The 16,972-nt window shown below is 41.1% G+C and overlaps 1 protein-coding gene across 4 annotated transcripts in view; it reads left to right on the top strand.

Moving 5' to 3' along the window:
• The first annotated feature begins 2,278 nt into the window (after nt 1-2,278).
• lrp1 (LDL receptor related protein 1) overlaps nt 2,279-16,972 on the top strand; it is a 384,066-nt gene continuing 369,372 nt past the window's right edge. For 2 of the 4 annotated variants that reach the window (XM_062971112.1, XM_062971111.1), the window contains exon 1: nt 2,279-2,973. In XM_062971112.1, coding sequence (XP_062827182.1) covers nt 2,877-2,973 — 97 coding nt within the window. In that variant the 5' untranslated portion in view covers nt 2,279-2,876. The remainder of the gene's footprint in view (nt 2,974-16,972) is intronic. The other 2 variants (XM_062971114.1, XM_062971113.1) reach the window with 1 other exon arrangement.

Here is a 16,972-nt window from a genome sequence, read left to right as displayed (position 1 = left end):
TATGTATGTGTATACACACACTCACACAAGGACCTGTCATTCTAAGGCCCCTTCCACATTATCCACATTATCTATCTTGAACTGGATTATATGGCAGTGTAGACTATAGGCCCTTCCACACAGCCATATAACCCAAATAGAAAGGCAGAAAATCCGCAGTATCTACTTTGAATTTGTTATCTGAGTCCATATGGCCATATAATCCAATTTAAAGCAGATAATGTGGGATTTTATACAGCTGTTTGTAAGGGGGCTAAAATAATCAATTTCAAATCAGATAATGTGGATTTTCTGCTTTGATAGCCTGTATTAACCTGCAGTGTAGAAGGGGCATAAGATGCACAACATTTTTAGAGATTTATATAGGGGATGAGGGAAGGGGAAGTGAACCAAACAAAGAAATTATATATACACACACACACACACACACACACACATTACATAAGTATATATACTTTATTTTATTTATGGAAAATGTCTTTTGTGTTACATTACCATGTTCTGCTTAATCTTTTATGTATTTTGCGTTGTTATTGTTTATTTAATTTTTGAAGTGTTGCAAGACTTTTCAATGTAATCAAGATGGCCAGTTGCAACATTCACACTTGCCTCAAACAGACAAGAATCCTTTCTCCCTCTCTGGACATTATTCCACAGATACAGTAGAGTCTCACTTATCCAACATAAACGGGCCGGCAGAATGTTGGATAAGCTAATATGTTGGATAATAAGAAGAGATTAAGGAAAAGCCTATTAAACATCAAATTAGGTTATGATTTTACAAATTAAGCACCAAAACATCATGTTATACAACAAATTTGACAGAAAAAGTAGTTCAATACTCAGTAATGCTATGTAGTAATTACTGTATTTACGAATTTAGCACCAAAATATCATGATGTATTGAAAATATTGACTACAAAAATGTGTTGGATAAGCGAATGTTGGATAAGTGAGATTCTACTGTATATAAACCTCACTTGCTTAGTTTCCAACAGACTTCACAACCTCTAAAGATGCCTACCATAGATGTAGAGATCTAGAGAATACCTCTAGAACATGGCCATACTGCCCGGAAAACACACAACAATCCAATTAATGGCCTTGCAAGCTTCATTCCTGCTTGGGGGAATCCTTTGTTCGGAGGTGTTAGCTGCCCGATTGATTCATGCCTGTTAATTCCTCTGTTTTCAGAGTGTTGTTCTTTATTTACTGTTCTGATTTTACAGTTTTTAAATACTGTCAGCCAGATTTTGTTCATTTTCATAGTTTCCTCCTTTCTGTTGAAATTGTCCACGTTTGTGGATTTCAATGGCTTCTCTGTGTAGTCTGACATGATAGTTGTTGGAGTGGTCAAGCATTTCTGTGTTCCCAAATAATATTTAGACATTTATGAATGTCTGATTTAATTTAATAACTTTTTAATTGATTCACAATGTATTGTACAATTTTATATATGTGTTTTATTGTAAGCCTGAGTCCCCTATTGGGTGAGAAGGGTGGGATATAAATATTGTAATAAATAAATAAATATTCTGTGTCCAGGTTGGTTCATCAAGTGCTCTGCTATAGCTGATTTCTCTGGTTGAGTTTGTCTGCAGTGCCTTTCATATTCTTTGACTCGGGTTTGGGTGGTGCGTTTGGTGGTCCCTATGTAGACTTGTCCACAGCAGCATGGTATACTGTAGACTCTTGCAGAGCAGAGAGGATCCCTCTTGTCCTTTTCTGAATGGAGTATTTGTTGGGTTTTCTTGGTGGGTCTGTAGATAGGTTGGAGGCTGTGCTTCTTCATCAGCTTGCCTATGCGGTCAGTGGTTCCCTTGATGTATGGTAAGAACACCTTTCCTCTGGGTGGATCTTTGTCTTGACTCTCATGGCTTGTTCTTGGCCTTGCAGCTCTTCTGATGTCTGTGGTGGAGTATCCATTGGCCTGTAGAGCCCAGTTTAGGTGGTTTAGTTCACCTTGGGAAGAAACCACCTTTTATTTGTCTCCTTAGTTACCGTATCCCAAAATGCCTGTGTGGCCACACATTTCCTGCCTTGATATTCTGGGTTATAGGGCTGTGTGGAAGGAAGGGCCCAAGGAGAGAAAGGAAGGCTCTTGCCCCTGCCTCAAGCCTGCCGCTGTAGCAGGAGCCGAGCGCCTCGCGCATGCGCCGTGGGCCCATGGCCGCCAAACCCCCGTCCCGCGCCCTCTTTCCCTCCCCTGCCTTTCCCTGGGAGCCCATGACGTCAGGCAGGCGGGAGGCGGCGCGAGCTCCATCAGGCGGCGGAGGAGGCTTGTGCTGCTGCTGCTGCTGCTGCTGCTAAAGGCAGGGGCTGCTCATTCCCCTCGTTCTCTGCAGGAAGGAAGGCAAGCAGCGGGCCCCCCGGTGCATAAAGCGCATCCTTTCCTCTGCACCACCGAGGAGGGCTTGGGAAGTACGGGGGGAACACAAAAAGGAGAGGAGCCGCTTCCTTGCTGGATTGAGAAGGACCCTTTCTTTCTTTCTCTCTCCCTCATGCATCCTTCTTTGGGGAGCGTTGCTTCTCCATAGCCTGGCGGTGGGTTGCTGCTGCTGCTGGCTGCCTTTCCCTTCCTTTCTTGCTCTGGAGGGCTGAGCCCCCTCCTCTCTCCCTCCCCAGCCTTTGGGTCCCTCTCATCTCCTGGGCTGGGAGGGAGAGGAGGAGAAGGAGGAAGGAAGCAAAGAGAAGAGGGGCTCTTCCTGCCTCAGCCTTTCCCTGGATGGGGGGAACCGTGAAGACCCCGAGGAAGGAAGAGTGAAGAAGAGGAGAGCAGGACTGAGGAAGAAAAGGAGAAGGCACCTCTCCTTTCCACGTCTTGGGTGGACTTGTCTATAGAGAGACCCTTGCTTTTTAATTTTTTTGGCACCAGCATGATGGCCCCTAGGAGAAAAATGAAGGGGGCCTGGCTGCTCTTGCTAGGATCTCTGCACACACTTGTCAGGATCGCCCCTGTTTTTGCCCTTGAAGGTGAGTTGGAAACCTTTTCTTCTCTCCCATGCCTCCTTCTGTTCTGTTCGCAGGGAAATATCTCTCGTTTCTTACGTTGCCCCTTTCCCTATGCAACATGGGGAGGAGAGGTTGCAGCAAAACCCCCATTCTTTTCGCCAGGGAATGGAGGGGAGGAGGCTGTTCTTGGGAATTCATCACAGGGAACAAAGCTGCATTAAAACAAATGCCAAAGCCACAGAGGATAGATATATAGAAGGGGGTGTTGCATTTTTGGCATTCACTCGCCTTGTGTATTATTTTTTTCCCCCACAAACAAATTGTTGTTATATGTCGCTGTAGTCCCCTCTCCTAAAAAAACAAAACCCAGGATATAATGTGTTTGTATGAAGAGATGTGTAAGGATCAGCTTGACTGGGGGGTTGGGGGAGAGAGGAGGAGGCTGTAAAATCAGTTGTCAGCCTCTGAGAGAGAAATTTCCTTTCATGAAATCTGTGTGCAGCGGTGTTCAATGGAAAAGGCATTGGAATGCCTCCCTCTCCCCCCCTCCACAAACCGGAATGTGCCTTAAAACATAGCAGCATTAACACACAGTCCGACACATGGGGACGTAGAGGTTGGCTTCAGGGGCCTTACTCCCAGGTAAATGCCAGTGTAGGATGGCAGCCTAAGGAGGTCTTGAAGAGCGTCATGTTTTCTCCAAAGACATCCCCGCTGGCTGCCCTTTTTGGAAGGCACCTCTTGATTTGACGTAGGCACTTTGCACATCTCTCCTCTGGGTTGTCACCAGTGTATCAAAAGGTGGAAGTAGTTGCCGTAGCTTGCTTTTCCTTTCCGGTCTCAATAAATTCATCATTGGCTCAGGTTTCTCTCCCTCTTCAGAGTAGGTTTCATTGGCACTGGCAGTTGGGGCCTTCTCAGCAATGCTCCCTCAGGAGATCCATGCTACCCCTCTATTCTGCCTTGGTTAGACCACACCTGGAATCACATCATGTCCAATTCTGGGTGCCACAATTGAAGGGAGATGTTGACAAGCTGGAATGTGTCCAGAGGAGGGCAACTAAAACCATCAAGGGCCTGGAGAACAAGCCCTGTGAGGAGCGGCTTAAAGAGATGGGCATGTTTAGCCTGCAGAAGAGAAGGCTGAGAGGAGACATGATGAGGGCCATGTATAAATATGTGAGGGGAAGTCATAGGGAGGAGGGAGAGAGCTTGTTTTCTGCTGCCCTGGAGACTAGGATGCGGAACAATGGCTTCAAACATCAGGAAAGGATATTCCACCTGAACATGAGGAAGAACTTCCTCCTTGTGAGAGCTGTTCAGCAGAATGCTCTGCCCTGGAGTGTGGTGGAGGCTCCTTCTTTGGAGGCGTTCAAACAGAGGTTGGATGGCCATCTGTCAGGGGTTCTTAGAATGCGATTTTCCTGCTTCTTGGCAGGGAGTTGGACTGGATGGTCCACAAGGTCTCTTCCAACTCCATGATTCTATGATCCATACCTCTTGCTGGATAAAGGTAAAAAGAGATATTGAAATCCCTCCAGGATTTGAAATGTGGGGTTTTCCAGGCTTGGGGTCCATAGGGAAAGGAATGACAAAGTGGGAACGCTTTCATGCATTGTCCTAGAGATGAGGCCAGTTGGAGACACCCAGGATTAGGTGTGAATCAATGTAGAGGCCAGCCACAGATGCGAAATGTTAGGAGAAAATGCTGCTAGAACATGGCCATACAGCCTAGAAACCACACAACACCCCAATGTGGAGGCCATAGGATTTAGACAACAGGGCCCAAATGCCTCCTCCTTCCCTCTCCCCACCAGTTCAAAGGAGAGGCTGCTCTGCACCCTTGGTGCCATGACCAGAGACAGTAAGGTATGAAGTTAGAAGTACTGTATTTTTTTAAAAAAAATTACAAGTGGGTGGGAGACTACAGCAGGCATACATAGCTTCTCCTTTTTCTCTCCCCCCCCCCCCCAGATGAGTTAGAATCCGGGAAGGTGGTGATGGGGAGAAGGCTTTTAGTTGCAGCAAGAACAACAACAACAACAAAAAGCCTATGGATTATCTGTACGCTTGAGGAATGTGCATGTTTACTCTGCTGATGACATGAAGAACTTCAGCATGAAGGAGCAGAGAACAGGCAGAGACCATGTCTAGAGCGATGGCTGCAAACTGGGGTTTTCTTGCATCCAGACTTGCACAACAGTGTTAGAGAAAGAGAGGGTTCATTTCAATTTCTTTTTTACATGCACACTCCCACTTTGCATCACAGCAGTTTTTTTCCCTCTTTGCCCTTGACTGTAGAAAGCTGTCAAAATGTCAGTGTACCTGAATAGGTTTATGGGACATTGCCAATTAAATGCATTAAAAAAGAAAGCACCGCCCCAGAAAACACTGAGAGAGAGAGAGAGAGAGAGAGAGAGAGAGAGAGAGAGAGAGAGAGAGAGAGAGAACTGTCATTCAGAGTATTTGTTAGGTTTTCTCACTACGTTTTTTGGTGTGAGTCATAATGCATTTCTTCCAGGCTCTGTTTTGTTGGAACATGGAGCCTTCTACTTTGGCCCTGGGTTCCTCTGCCGAAGAGCAGGACTTGTTTTCTTTATTTAAAAGACTAGCACACATGCCATTTTCATGGTGTTCTCTCTACTGTTTGGATATAAGTAATTTGAGGCAAAAGATTGTGATTCAGACTCCCTAGAGGATATTCAAAGTTATCTCATTACGCTGAGGAGGAAACAATTGACTTCTGAGATGCATAAGCATTGTGGAGCAGTGGTTACAGTGTGAGAGTGGGCATAACAGGTCTGTGCCTAATGACAAATTTCAGGGCATTCTATCACTGAGCCATGATTGAGTCATCTGTTGTTACCACATGAATTCAAAAACTCAGCTGTTTTATTTTAAAGTTTCCTTGCTCCTTGGTTTCCTCCCTCATCTGCATAGGTCAGCATTTTCTCCTTACCATCATAACTCTTTAAAGTCTAGTGTAAACTGGTGGGCAGTTCTTTGCTTTTGGGTGGCATCCATCCTTTAGGCCATAATTTTGAATCAGGGTGCATTGCAAACCAGTTAGTCCTGTCACTGATGTTTTTATCTCAGCTGGCTGATCCCTCAATCATGCAGTACATCAGAAACATATAGAGTGCTTTTCTTCTACCTCTGAGGAAGTAGCAGATGTGCAGGAATTGGCTGAAAGGGCCATAAGGTCAGAAAGGGTGAAGATCGCAGCATATATTTGTGTGTGTATATATGTTTCTTGAAGTAATTTGTCACCTTATGACGACTCATAATTTCATAGAGAAAGGACACTAAGAGATTGTTTTCTCATGTACTTTTTATGTACAGACTCACATGGTATACCACCAACTGCTATTTGTTGGTGGTGTCCTTTCCAAGTTGTAACCAAGGGTGACAATACTTAGCTTCTTTAGAGTATTTAGGCCTTCAAACCCCCCAAACTAGCCTAAATAAGTGTTTTTGATTGTGGATATTTGAGCACTCCTTCATTTTAGAAATTAACCACTACAGTCCCCTTTCTGCTTTGGGGAGGGGATTTGTTCTTTCAAATAACCTTGCATGTTTGTGGTCACTGCCCTGCCTTTCACAACTCCAAGCATGCACCTAACTGTTTGCTTTCAAATGCTGGTGATCCAGGAACCCTTTCAAATGGTGTTGGTTCTTTTTAACACCCTTTTGTTCTAGTATCATCTGGCATGGAGTGTTCAGATTTTGTTCCTTCTTTTTGCAGGCAGTGGTATTTTTCCATTATTCCAACATTTTGACTTTTGTTGTTGACTGGGATCTCAAATAGCGTATCAACATGTAGTTCTTCCACTTTTCCTGTTTACCTGGCTGTTTTTAAGAAGCCATACGTCCTTTTGGTTGTCTTTACTCTGCACCTGATGGGTTTCTGTTAACATATTGAGAGGCTGTTTCACTCAATGAATCCATAGATTGTCAGTACCTGAATAAAGCAAAACTTGCTTCCTGTAGCTAGACACAAAATATGCCTGTTATAGAGGAAGATCCAGAATTGAAATGGATGTGTAATGTAGCAGAACCATAAGGGACAGCCATTGTGCAATACAGATGCTATAATTGGCACAGGAAATAAGGGTGCAGTGGGGTTATGACTTATAAGAAAGTTCAGATGTTACTGAGGACAGACTTTTATGTCTTGGCATATCAAAAGCTTATAGGGAAGAGAGGGAGAAGAGATCTGGCTAAGTGTCATTGTTGGATGGTAGCAAAAGTTGCTTTGAAAAGTATGGCACTCATATGTAGCTACTAACTTGCTGGCAAATGTTCAATGTCAGACTTTGTGCTTCTAGTTTCTTTCATTAGGAATGTTACCAGCCACCATCAGATTTCAGTGGGACCTTCTCTTACAGAAGTTGCATTGAAACAAATGGGGACTAGGCTAACTGAGTCTCTGTTCATTTCAGTGTGGTTTATTAAGGGGTAGAAAGGTCCAGAGCTTTAAGGCATTTGTTGAGGAAATTCATTGGTTTGTCATCCTCTGCCAAATCAAAAGGTTATATTTAATTATCACGAGTAATTAATTTATTTTGATGTGACAAAGATATATGGAGGTGACTTCTATTGCATCAGGTCAGTGGTTCATCTAGTTTGGTGAGCTCTGTCTTTGAAGGCAGCAGTTCCAGGATATCAATGGGGCCTTTCCCAGTTTGGATGCTTGGGACCCTTTAACAGCAACCATGTATGGGATTTAATAGATGGATAGAGTATATGTTTTAATTGAAATTCAACTACTGTTTTTTTATTGCCTTATGTAACCTCAAAAGCAGCTGATCTTTGTCTTTGCTTTTTTGGCTCAGCCAGTGGGTAAGCCTTTGTAGCCTGCTGCTAAGACTTGTTCTGCCACAATCTCAATACCTAAGATTGATCTACTGACCATTGGGGATGCAAGCACTGGGTCATGAGGGATATAACATTGTGCCACTAGTGCTTAGGCATTCGACAGGGATGGCTGAAGCCCTTTATAAAACATTATGGAGTCTACATATTTTAGCAATCCTATTTGTAGTCATAGACAAGGGAAACTTGTGTTTCTCAGCATTCAGTTACAGAAGCTGGAGAAATAATTTAAAGTGCATCTTCAGTGGTCCATTGCAGACCATCCTTTATCTATCCAAGAAAAAATGTAAGACATAAACCAAGCACTTCAATTTATCTGTTTATTTCACTGCCTTTTGCTTCCAAGCAATCTTTATAAAGCTGAAATCCTTAGGGCTATTTCTGTATCTAAAAGTCTAGTACAGTGTTCCCTCACTTATTGCTGGGGTTAGGTTCTAGGTCCATCGGCAATAAGTGAAAATCCGGGACACAATGTATAAATATTAAAATAAATATATTTATACATTATTTTAGTAGTTATACACTATTTTAAGTCTTTATCAACCAATCGTGTGTTGATAAAGCACCTCCTTCTCCCGTTGCCACTTAGGCTCCTTTTCTCTCCCTTTGGCTTCTCCTTCCTCCCTTTCTTAGGCTGTAAATTGTAATTTTTATGATTTATAATAATAAATAATATTTATAATATTTTAAAGTTTATTGAAAAACCGCTAAACAGCAAATCCGCGAAAAGTGAACCACGAAGTATTGAGGGAACACTGTATATGAGAGGTTTATCACAATTCAAATGGGGGGATGTGACTGTAACTCAGTAATAGAGCAGGTGGCTTTTATGCAGTGGATTCAAGACTTGTCATTTCTAGTTCAAGGGCTTTATGTGACAAGTGATATAAGAGGCCCATGCTTGAGACCTTGGAGAACTTGAAGCTTCAAGTCAGAAGGATCAGTATAAAAGTGATAAAAACTAGAAAATATTCTTTGTTTTGGATTGCAATTTCCAGAATCCCTCAATCAGTGAGTTCAGTAGGATGGATGTTTCTGGGAGTTGTTTTACAAACAAATTAACTTTCTCAAACTCAGAGGCAACTTCCCATGTTCCACATGGGCTTCTGTTTCTATGTACTCAGTCAGTGACTTTGTCTCTGTACAATAATTGTGAACTTATTGCTCCTACCCCATTCTAGCATGGAAAGCAGTTTTTTCAATGGCAATTTTCCTTGTATGGGTTTTGTTTTATACTCTGAAAGGGAGAAAAGCCTAGTGTCTGTATTTGCAAGATGATTTATTTGTTGAGTTGTTGCTTGTAAGCCTTTGGTTTATGGGCCTTAGTCTTCAATGCTACAGACTCAAGGATGGAATTGCATTTGAATGGAAGCCAGACGAGAAAAGAGGCTTCTGTGAAAACTCAAGCCTAGTTTAAATGTGTTTTTCCTGTCTTCTTTTTCCTTAGCTGAATAAATGTAACCTAGTCTGACTGCTAGTTATAGTTGCTGCCGCCCTAAGTCTTATATAACATAAATTGATGGTGTGGGGGTGTGTGGATTATTATATATGTGAACTAGGCAAAGTTACGGTGTGCTGCATGTAAGTACTTGCCAGTATTCCATGGCCATGTCTCTGCATTGTAGAAGAGGGCAGGACTGGCTTGTTGATCTATATGATAAAAACCATTTAAAGAAAACCAACTAAAACAAGAATAATGTTTGCTTTAAATGTGAGTTTCCTGTTTGCCATCAAAAACTCTCTGGCACAGATTTTAGAGAGCAGTGCCTGGTTCCTGCATGAGCTGAGTTTGGCTCATGTGGCTCATAGGCCACTTGTTGCTGAAGCATGTCAGTGATATGGCGAGAGGAGCAGCAAAAGTAGCGATAATACTTGGTTTTGGAATGTACCACATTAGACTCTGGCTGGGGAGAAGGTGTGGATTAATATGTTTCCCCATATTAAAATAGACAAAAAAATTTCTAACTCTTTCCCCCTTTCCTTCTGCCCTTCCCTTTATGACTTTCTTTTTGTGTGAATTGATACAGTTCCCATCATCACCACATGCGGTGATACAGTCCAAGAAGAGGTTTGGCATGTTTTCTGTTGTTTGTATGAAACTAGGTCTTGATGCAGGCAAATAGTTTGTCTTTTGACTACCTTGCTCTCTGCCATTATCCACTGCAACAGATGGGTGTGCATAAATGCATTTGAGTCACCTGTTGACAGTGGGTGATCCCATTAATTTCATGGTGCTTTCCTCTGAAAAATAACCTACAACACTTGGTCTTTGACAGTCTCACATTAAAGAACTAACCATGCCTGCTTTGCTATCTTCGCTGTGAATTTTCAGGTTATTCCTGACTTACAGCGACCCTATTAAAGGATCATCTTGGTAAGCTGTGTTTGGAAGGGGTTTGCCCTTGCCCTTCTCTGAGGCTGAGAGTGTGTGACTTGACCAAGGCAACCTAGCGGGTTTCCATGGTTCAGTGGATATCTGAGAATCCAACATTTAAACCATTTCTGACCCGGTCAGTTTTCATAGCCAAGTATGGATTTGAACTCTGGCCTCCCAGTGTCTTAGTCCAACAAGCAAACTAATGGCTCTGGACCCATACTAGCTTCCAAGATTATTTGGGATATGGTGGCCTCAGGACATTTAAGTCTTAAGTAATACAGCAAATGTTTTATCAGCTTATTACAGCCTTCTGTATCCATGGATTCAACCACCCAAAGCTTGAATATATATTTTAAAAATCTATAAGATCATCTTTGATTTTGCCATTTTGTAGGAAAGACACCACTTTACTATGCAATCATATATAATGGGATGTGAGCATCCACAGCTTTTGGTATCAATGGGGTGGGTGGGTCCTGAAACCAAATCGCAGCGGATATCAAGAGCCCACTGTCTCCTGCAGTAATGATCTTTCTCCAAGGAGTTAAAGGCAGCATATATGCTGGTCCTTCTCCCTTTAATCTCAAAAACAGGAATACATGAAGCTACCACAGAGACTTGCCAGAACTTTGTGGCTGAGTAGAGGGGCTGTTTCAACTGGGATCTGTTCAGTTGCACTCTGATACCAACTGCTGCTGGCTTTGCCCTCTATCTATCTACTCATATGGAAGGATTCTTCCAGAAACTCTGTCATTGTTTCTCCTGGTGGGAAAAGGAGCTAAAGAACAACCTCCCACATATCAGTTGATGTAGGAGTGAGTTACTGAGTCGGATCACAGTTGCTGAGCTTTAGTTCTAAATATGGGCCCTTGTAAAAAAAATGTTGGCTAGGAGGATGATGAGGCGTGTGTGATCCTCCCAATGTCATTGGACTTCAGGTGCTTATCGTATTGATAATTGATTATGAGGTTAGGCAGCTGATGGGAGTGGAAGTTCCAAGAAAATCAGAACCACATTCTCTATTTCTGAACCACTTCTTTATGTGATCTGTGGAAAAATGTTGGATCCAGTTCTATTGCTTTGCTCAGTGCTGTGCTCTAAAGTGACCAGTAATAGTCTCTTCAGAGGGGAGAAACAGAGAAAGGGAAACTTAAAGTTTAACGGTTGGTTCCTTCAATATTTTTCACTTTGAACTTTCATGGAATCCCATCACTGAGGTACTCTCATATTGCTGCTTTTGCTCTTCAGCACAGAGTTTGCGTTCTTGCAGTGCACGTCCAAATTATTTCTGTCTTATAAGGAACATAAGGTGAACTCCTATCATGGCAATAGATCAGAGATAGTTTCCCATTACTTTCCTTTGAAAGCTGATAGAGGCTGAGCAGGGATTTGAACCCTGACCTCACAGAGTCCTAGTCCACCACTCAAACCACTATGCCATATTGGTTCTCATTGGGTATAGAGATCTGAGTATAAAACATAATCACCTGTTTGACTTATATTGCTTAAATGATCTGGTGTATTACACAGTATTAGAGACTCGGCTGCTGCATATTGGGGTGGGAGTGTTTTAGAGGGAAAGGCAGCCATTTAACTATTTGTCATTTAGAGTAGAAATAAGATGTGTGCTTGTTGGTTTTGGTGTTTTCCTCACCCCTAAACCTTTTGGAGCCAATGCGAATTTTGTACAAACAGCTCTCTACAACTTTATAAAAAGAGTGGCTGGGTATGTGGCTTTGTTGGGACTGCAACCCCATCAGCCTTAGCAAGCATAGCTAGTGATCAGAGCTGATGGCGGTATTGGTGCAACAATTCCTGAAGGCCAGTAGATCTTTTAAAAAAAAACCCAAAAAACAACAAGCAAGGATGATGAAACTGTACTAAGATTGGGTGGCTTGTGGAAGCCTGCCAGCCTGTTCAGAAGGCTCTTGATATTTGACAGTAAGTCTTCCACCCCCAGCATTGTGCTTTGGGAACTGCTGTATACTTAACAGATCCTCAGATGAAGTGGGATGTCTCCTAAAATGCACCTAAATGGCTGCTGTCTATGGAACATGTTTATCTGGCTAGACTAGGTGATGAACTATCTCTCCCTGTAATTCTAGCATTGCGATAAGGCATTTTAAAACAAACTGTTCTCTGTCCAAATGGACAGCCACTCCTGACTTTAAGATGTTCAGTGGAGACAAATGGACACATAACATTTAATCAGGATTCTTTTGTGTTGTGTGTTCCCCTTCGGGTCACCTGTTGATTTACGGTGACCCCATGAACTTTCAAACTGTGTGCCAGGACATGTTAATATGTCAGCTGGAGTGTGTAGGTGTGTCGCATGAACCTAACCTAAGGAGAGAGCTTTGTGGCTATGTGAAATAAGCAATACCAATTTGCATGCATTTTTGTGGAGCAGAAGTTTGGATTAGTATAGTGCACTGAAATATTCTGTTGTATCTGTTAATGCACACTGCAGTCAAGTGATCATATTTATATTAATTATATTAATTATGTGGTAAATGTTTGTGATGTGTTATATTTTGTTAGCTGAGTCATTTATTTTGATACTTTTTCATTACTTTTTAAATTAGTATTATAAGTTTTATATTGCAGTTATTCTTATTTATTGTTTTTGAGTTTATTTGTTGTTTTTTTGTTATCGGCATTGAATGTTTGCTTTTTTTTCTTGGAAACCGCCCTGAGTTCCCCTGGGGAGATAGGACAGGTTACAAATAAAGTATTATTAATGTTATTATTGTTGTTTTTATTATATATCAATATCTCTAACCTCTGGCTTGCTAGTAGAAGTCAATTCCTGCGTCATGAAATTATGTTGGTTCGAGAAGTGTCACAGACATGAAATGTTTGGAAATGTCTGGCATAGGATTTTCTTAGGCAGGGACAGCCTACATCATGATTATTACCCCTGTTGTAATATCATCTGCACATTTCCTAACCCAAAAACAATCCCCAAATGTACATATTTTACAGTCCTAAATTAGTTGTTTGTGTTTTAACCAATTTTCTGAACTTTAATAGGAATTTTAGTGGTTTTCCTTATTTTTCATTCAGTTATTTTCTGATGATGTGCAGGATAATAAAAATGGCTTGGCTATTGATGTGTGTAAATGCATTTATAGCTTTGTATTGACTTTTCCCTTTTAAAATAAAAGTCGCTTCCACTACAATCTGAGTGTCAGCAATATGCGTAAGGGAGAGGTTTCCACTGATGTTTTTTTGAACGGCAGAAGCAACCTTGTAAGAGTTTCCTTTAAAATGCTCTGCACTGACACCTGATCAAACTTGATCACAACTGGAAGATTCTGGCCTGTAAATTTTTCTGAAACTTCATAAGTTGCTTTAATATTGGATACTAACCTGCCTGGCCTTTAGAAGGCTATTATGACCTGAAGAGCTTAAAAGAAAACCATGTTTTATTTTGTTATCTCTGATGTACCATTAATTAATAAGTAACAAATCTCTGCATTAACCTACGATTAAACACTGCTCAATTATTATGTTGACAAGTTTTCACTTCCAGGATTTCAATAGTATCGTTGCCCTCCTGTGTGGAATAGTTGTTTATGCTTTTGCAACAGGCAGGAAAAGAAACGGGAGGATGACTGGAAATTGAAAACAGGTTTTGTTTGTTTTTTTTAAAAAAAAATAACTTGCAGTAAAATATACTAGTTGTTTACTTTTCCTATCGTTTTCAGAGACTGTGCAATGCATTACTGTTCCTGAGGGCCAGAATTGAAAGATTGGCCTCCATGGTAGTAAATGTTTAATAATAGGCTAAACAATTGATAATTGGCTGTCTTTTAATTGTATCCCTAGATCTGCCTCCTGAGGCTATTTACTCCATCCCAGTTTAATAGCAAGGCCCAGCCTAATCTCTGTAAGTGAAAGGATTAGGCTTAATAGCAATAAATACGAATGAAAATTTAAAAAGGCAGGTCCCAGGAATATATGTAGGATAAGGTGTATGAATTTTTTATGTTTGTAATCTTACGTACCAATTTTAAGAAAAAGGTGGGATGCAAATAAAAATGAAGGTGTCTTAGCACATACATGAAGGATCTGCATTGTAGAATGAATGCAGTTTGACACTACTTTAACTGCCATGGCTCAGAGCTATGGGATCCTAGGAGCTATAGTTTTACAAAGCAGGCTTGTGCCTCTACAAAGTGGTGTCAAGGTGCATTAATTCTATAGTGTAGATGCTCCTTGAGTCAAGAAATGCTATAATGCTAGAGATGCTTAGGCATGGTATTAATGTGAAATATTTATATAACTAATTTGGCATAGCTTCCCCCAAAGACTCTTTGTTTGTGGTTTTGGTGTAGATTTTGAAGATCCTTGCTCTTTTTTCTCTTATAAACTTCAGTTCCCAGCATTCTTGGGAAAGTGGAAAAATAAATATTAAATCAGTTTCAGTCTGGAGAGTACAGATAAGAGTTCTGTCGGTATTGGATTGCTCTGGTCCTGCTTGCTAACTGACACACAAATGCACATATCCTTTTCCCCTGAAATGAGATCTTTCTCCAATTGAAAGCCTTCCTTTCTTAAGCAGGAAGCTTTCATTTGCTTTAAAAAGATGGCTGGATTCCTGCCCTGCCTAGACTGTCTTGTAGCTTGTTGGCACAGAGAGGAGAGACATAGGTAAAAAAGATTGCTCTTTCATAAAAGAGAGATCTCCTTCCCTATCTGTGTTGAAGTTATTATTCAATCATTTACTCCCTCCCCAGTCTTTTGGTCTCTCTCTCTTTCTCTCCTTTTTCAGAGTAAAATGGAGTAATAAGTTGGAAACACTTTGTTTTTCAGCCATCTAGTCCACGGCTTCTTAAACTTTTCCCACTTGTGAGCCATTTCCAAACAAGAAATTTTTTTTTGTGACCCTAGGTATATAATTATTTAAAATAGGTGTAAAAATCAAGCATTTACTTATAACAAATCAGCATTTGCAAAGTCTGCTAAACAGACTGATTTTCCTTTTTATGGAGTGCAGCTAAAACATTTTCTGCAGAGTCCATTGTAAACACTGCACATTGTTGCTAACAGATTAGTGTTAATAGGTGGTTTTCAGAAACCTTTTACTGTTGCCCTTTTTTGGGTGTGATCCCAACTTTGAATTAAGGCAGTGGTTCTCAACCTGTGGGTCTCCAGATGTTTTGGCCTTCAACTCCAAAAAATTCTAACAGCTGGTAAATTGGCTGGGGTTTCTGGGAGTTGTAGGTCAAAACACCTGGGGATCCATAGATTGAGAACCACTGAACTAAGTGGACCTTATTTGGAGTTGGGACCCATGGCTTAAGAAGCAGTGATCTAGAGCACATGCTCCCAGAAATACACTCCCAATTTCCTCATTGTCAGGGAATGCTTTACTTGATAGCATGGATCTTATTTACATGATTCTTGGTAGTGCCCTAAAATGGTGGTGTTATAGAAGCTGTGGTCAAAAGAACAAGGTTGGTAGAGTTGAAGAGAAGCAGATACAGTGGCACATTTCTCTGGGCTTTGCATTCTGCAAACTTGTGGAATTTTTGATTTGAAAGTGATGGAGAACAGCCCCAACCAAACAGGAGACTTCTTTACTTTTGACATTGGTTTTATGAAAGGCAGGGCTCTTATTCATACATCATAAAATATTGCCATATAGTTAAAATAGTCTGGCTGCTAGTACTATGAATCCTGTTGTTTGTGCTTGAGAAGATGTTTATTCACTTCAGTATCAGACATGAAGAATGTCACATTCCTCCCCAATCAAGGCCATATATATTCTAAATGTCTGATCACTCTTGAGTACTTGGGAATTTGATGCACGTGGTTAGGAAGTTAACAATAACAGCGTTATGTGTAGATTCATCATACATGTTTTCTGTTCTTCAAGTCCCATGTAGAGCTTCTGTTCTCTAAAGTCTAGTCTTAGACTTCACTTGTGCGTTTCATTGCGTTTCAGGTAATTGATTTTGGTGTTGTGTTGCAGTAATAATGTATTGATTGTTTTAAATATATATTGGTTTTATATGATCTTGTAATGATGGTATGTGTTTTTTTCAATTGGTATTATGTCCCAATCTATTGTTGTATTTTAATCTGTTGCTATTCTCTGGCATGATCCATAGGGAGATGGTGTTGATGATGATATTGATGTTGATATGTCACTGGATTTCAATTGCCAAGAGATGTTTTGAACTCTAGTTATTCTGGACTTTAGTCCTACACTTAGACCATTAATTCTCACTGGCGCTACTGGAACAATGGTTAAATAGTTTCTTTAGCTCATTTTATCTCACAAACAACCTGTGACACCAACTGTTTCTTACAGTTACACCAGTGATTATAACCTTTCTGAGTCCGTAGCCAGCTTGGTAGTCTTTGGCTTCCAGTGTCCAAATACAATAGGAGTGTCAAGAGATCAGGTGTGTGTGATCTAATTGCTGATCTTTTTCTTTATCTTCTTTTTTTGCTAGAAACTTGAGTTCTAACAGTTGGAACCAAGTGTGAATAAGTGGTTCAGGTGAGCAGCCATATGCTACCAAGTAAGCAACTGGCTGTCTCTAAGCAGATGAGCAGCCCAGGAACCTGCCAGCAGTGCCAGAGCCAACCTCACATTGATATTTTCATACAATGCTAATCCTAGTTTTTCCTGAACTCCGAAGGGCTTTTTTTCCCAGCCGCCTCACTCAGAGGTGATCTGTTGTCAGATTGGGAATCAGAAAGCCACTATGCTTCACTCTTGTCTGTCCTGGCAAGCACTCGGAGCTTCAATCC

This window comes from Anolis carolinensis, chromosome 2 (genome assembly GCF_035594765.1).
Source record: "Anolis carolinensis isolate JA03-04 chromosome 2, rAnoCar3.1.pri, whole genome shotgun sequence".
In the NCBI taxonomy this organism is placed as follows: Eukaryota; Metazoa; Chordata; class Lepidosauria; order Squamata; family Dactyloidae; genus Anolis; species Anolis carolinensis.
This window is presented reverse-complemented; position numbering and strand designations above follow the sequence as displayed.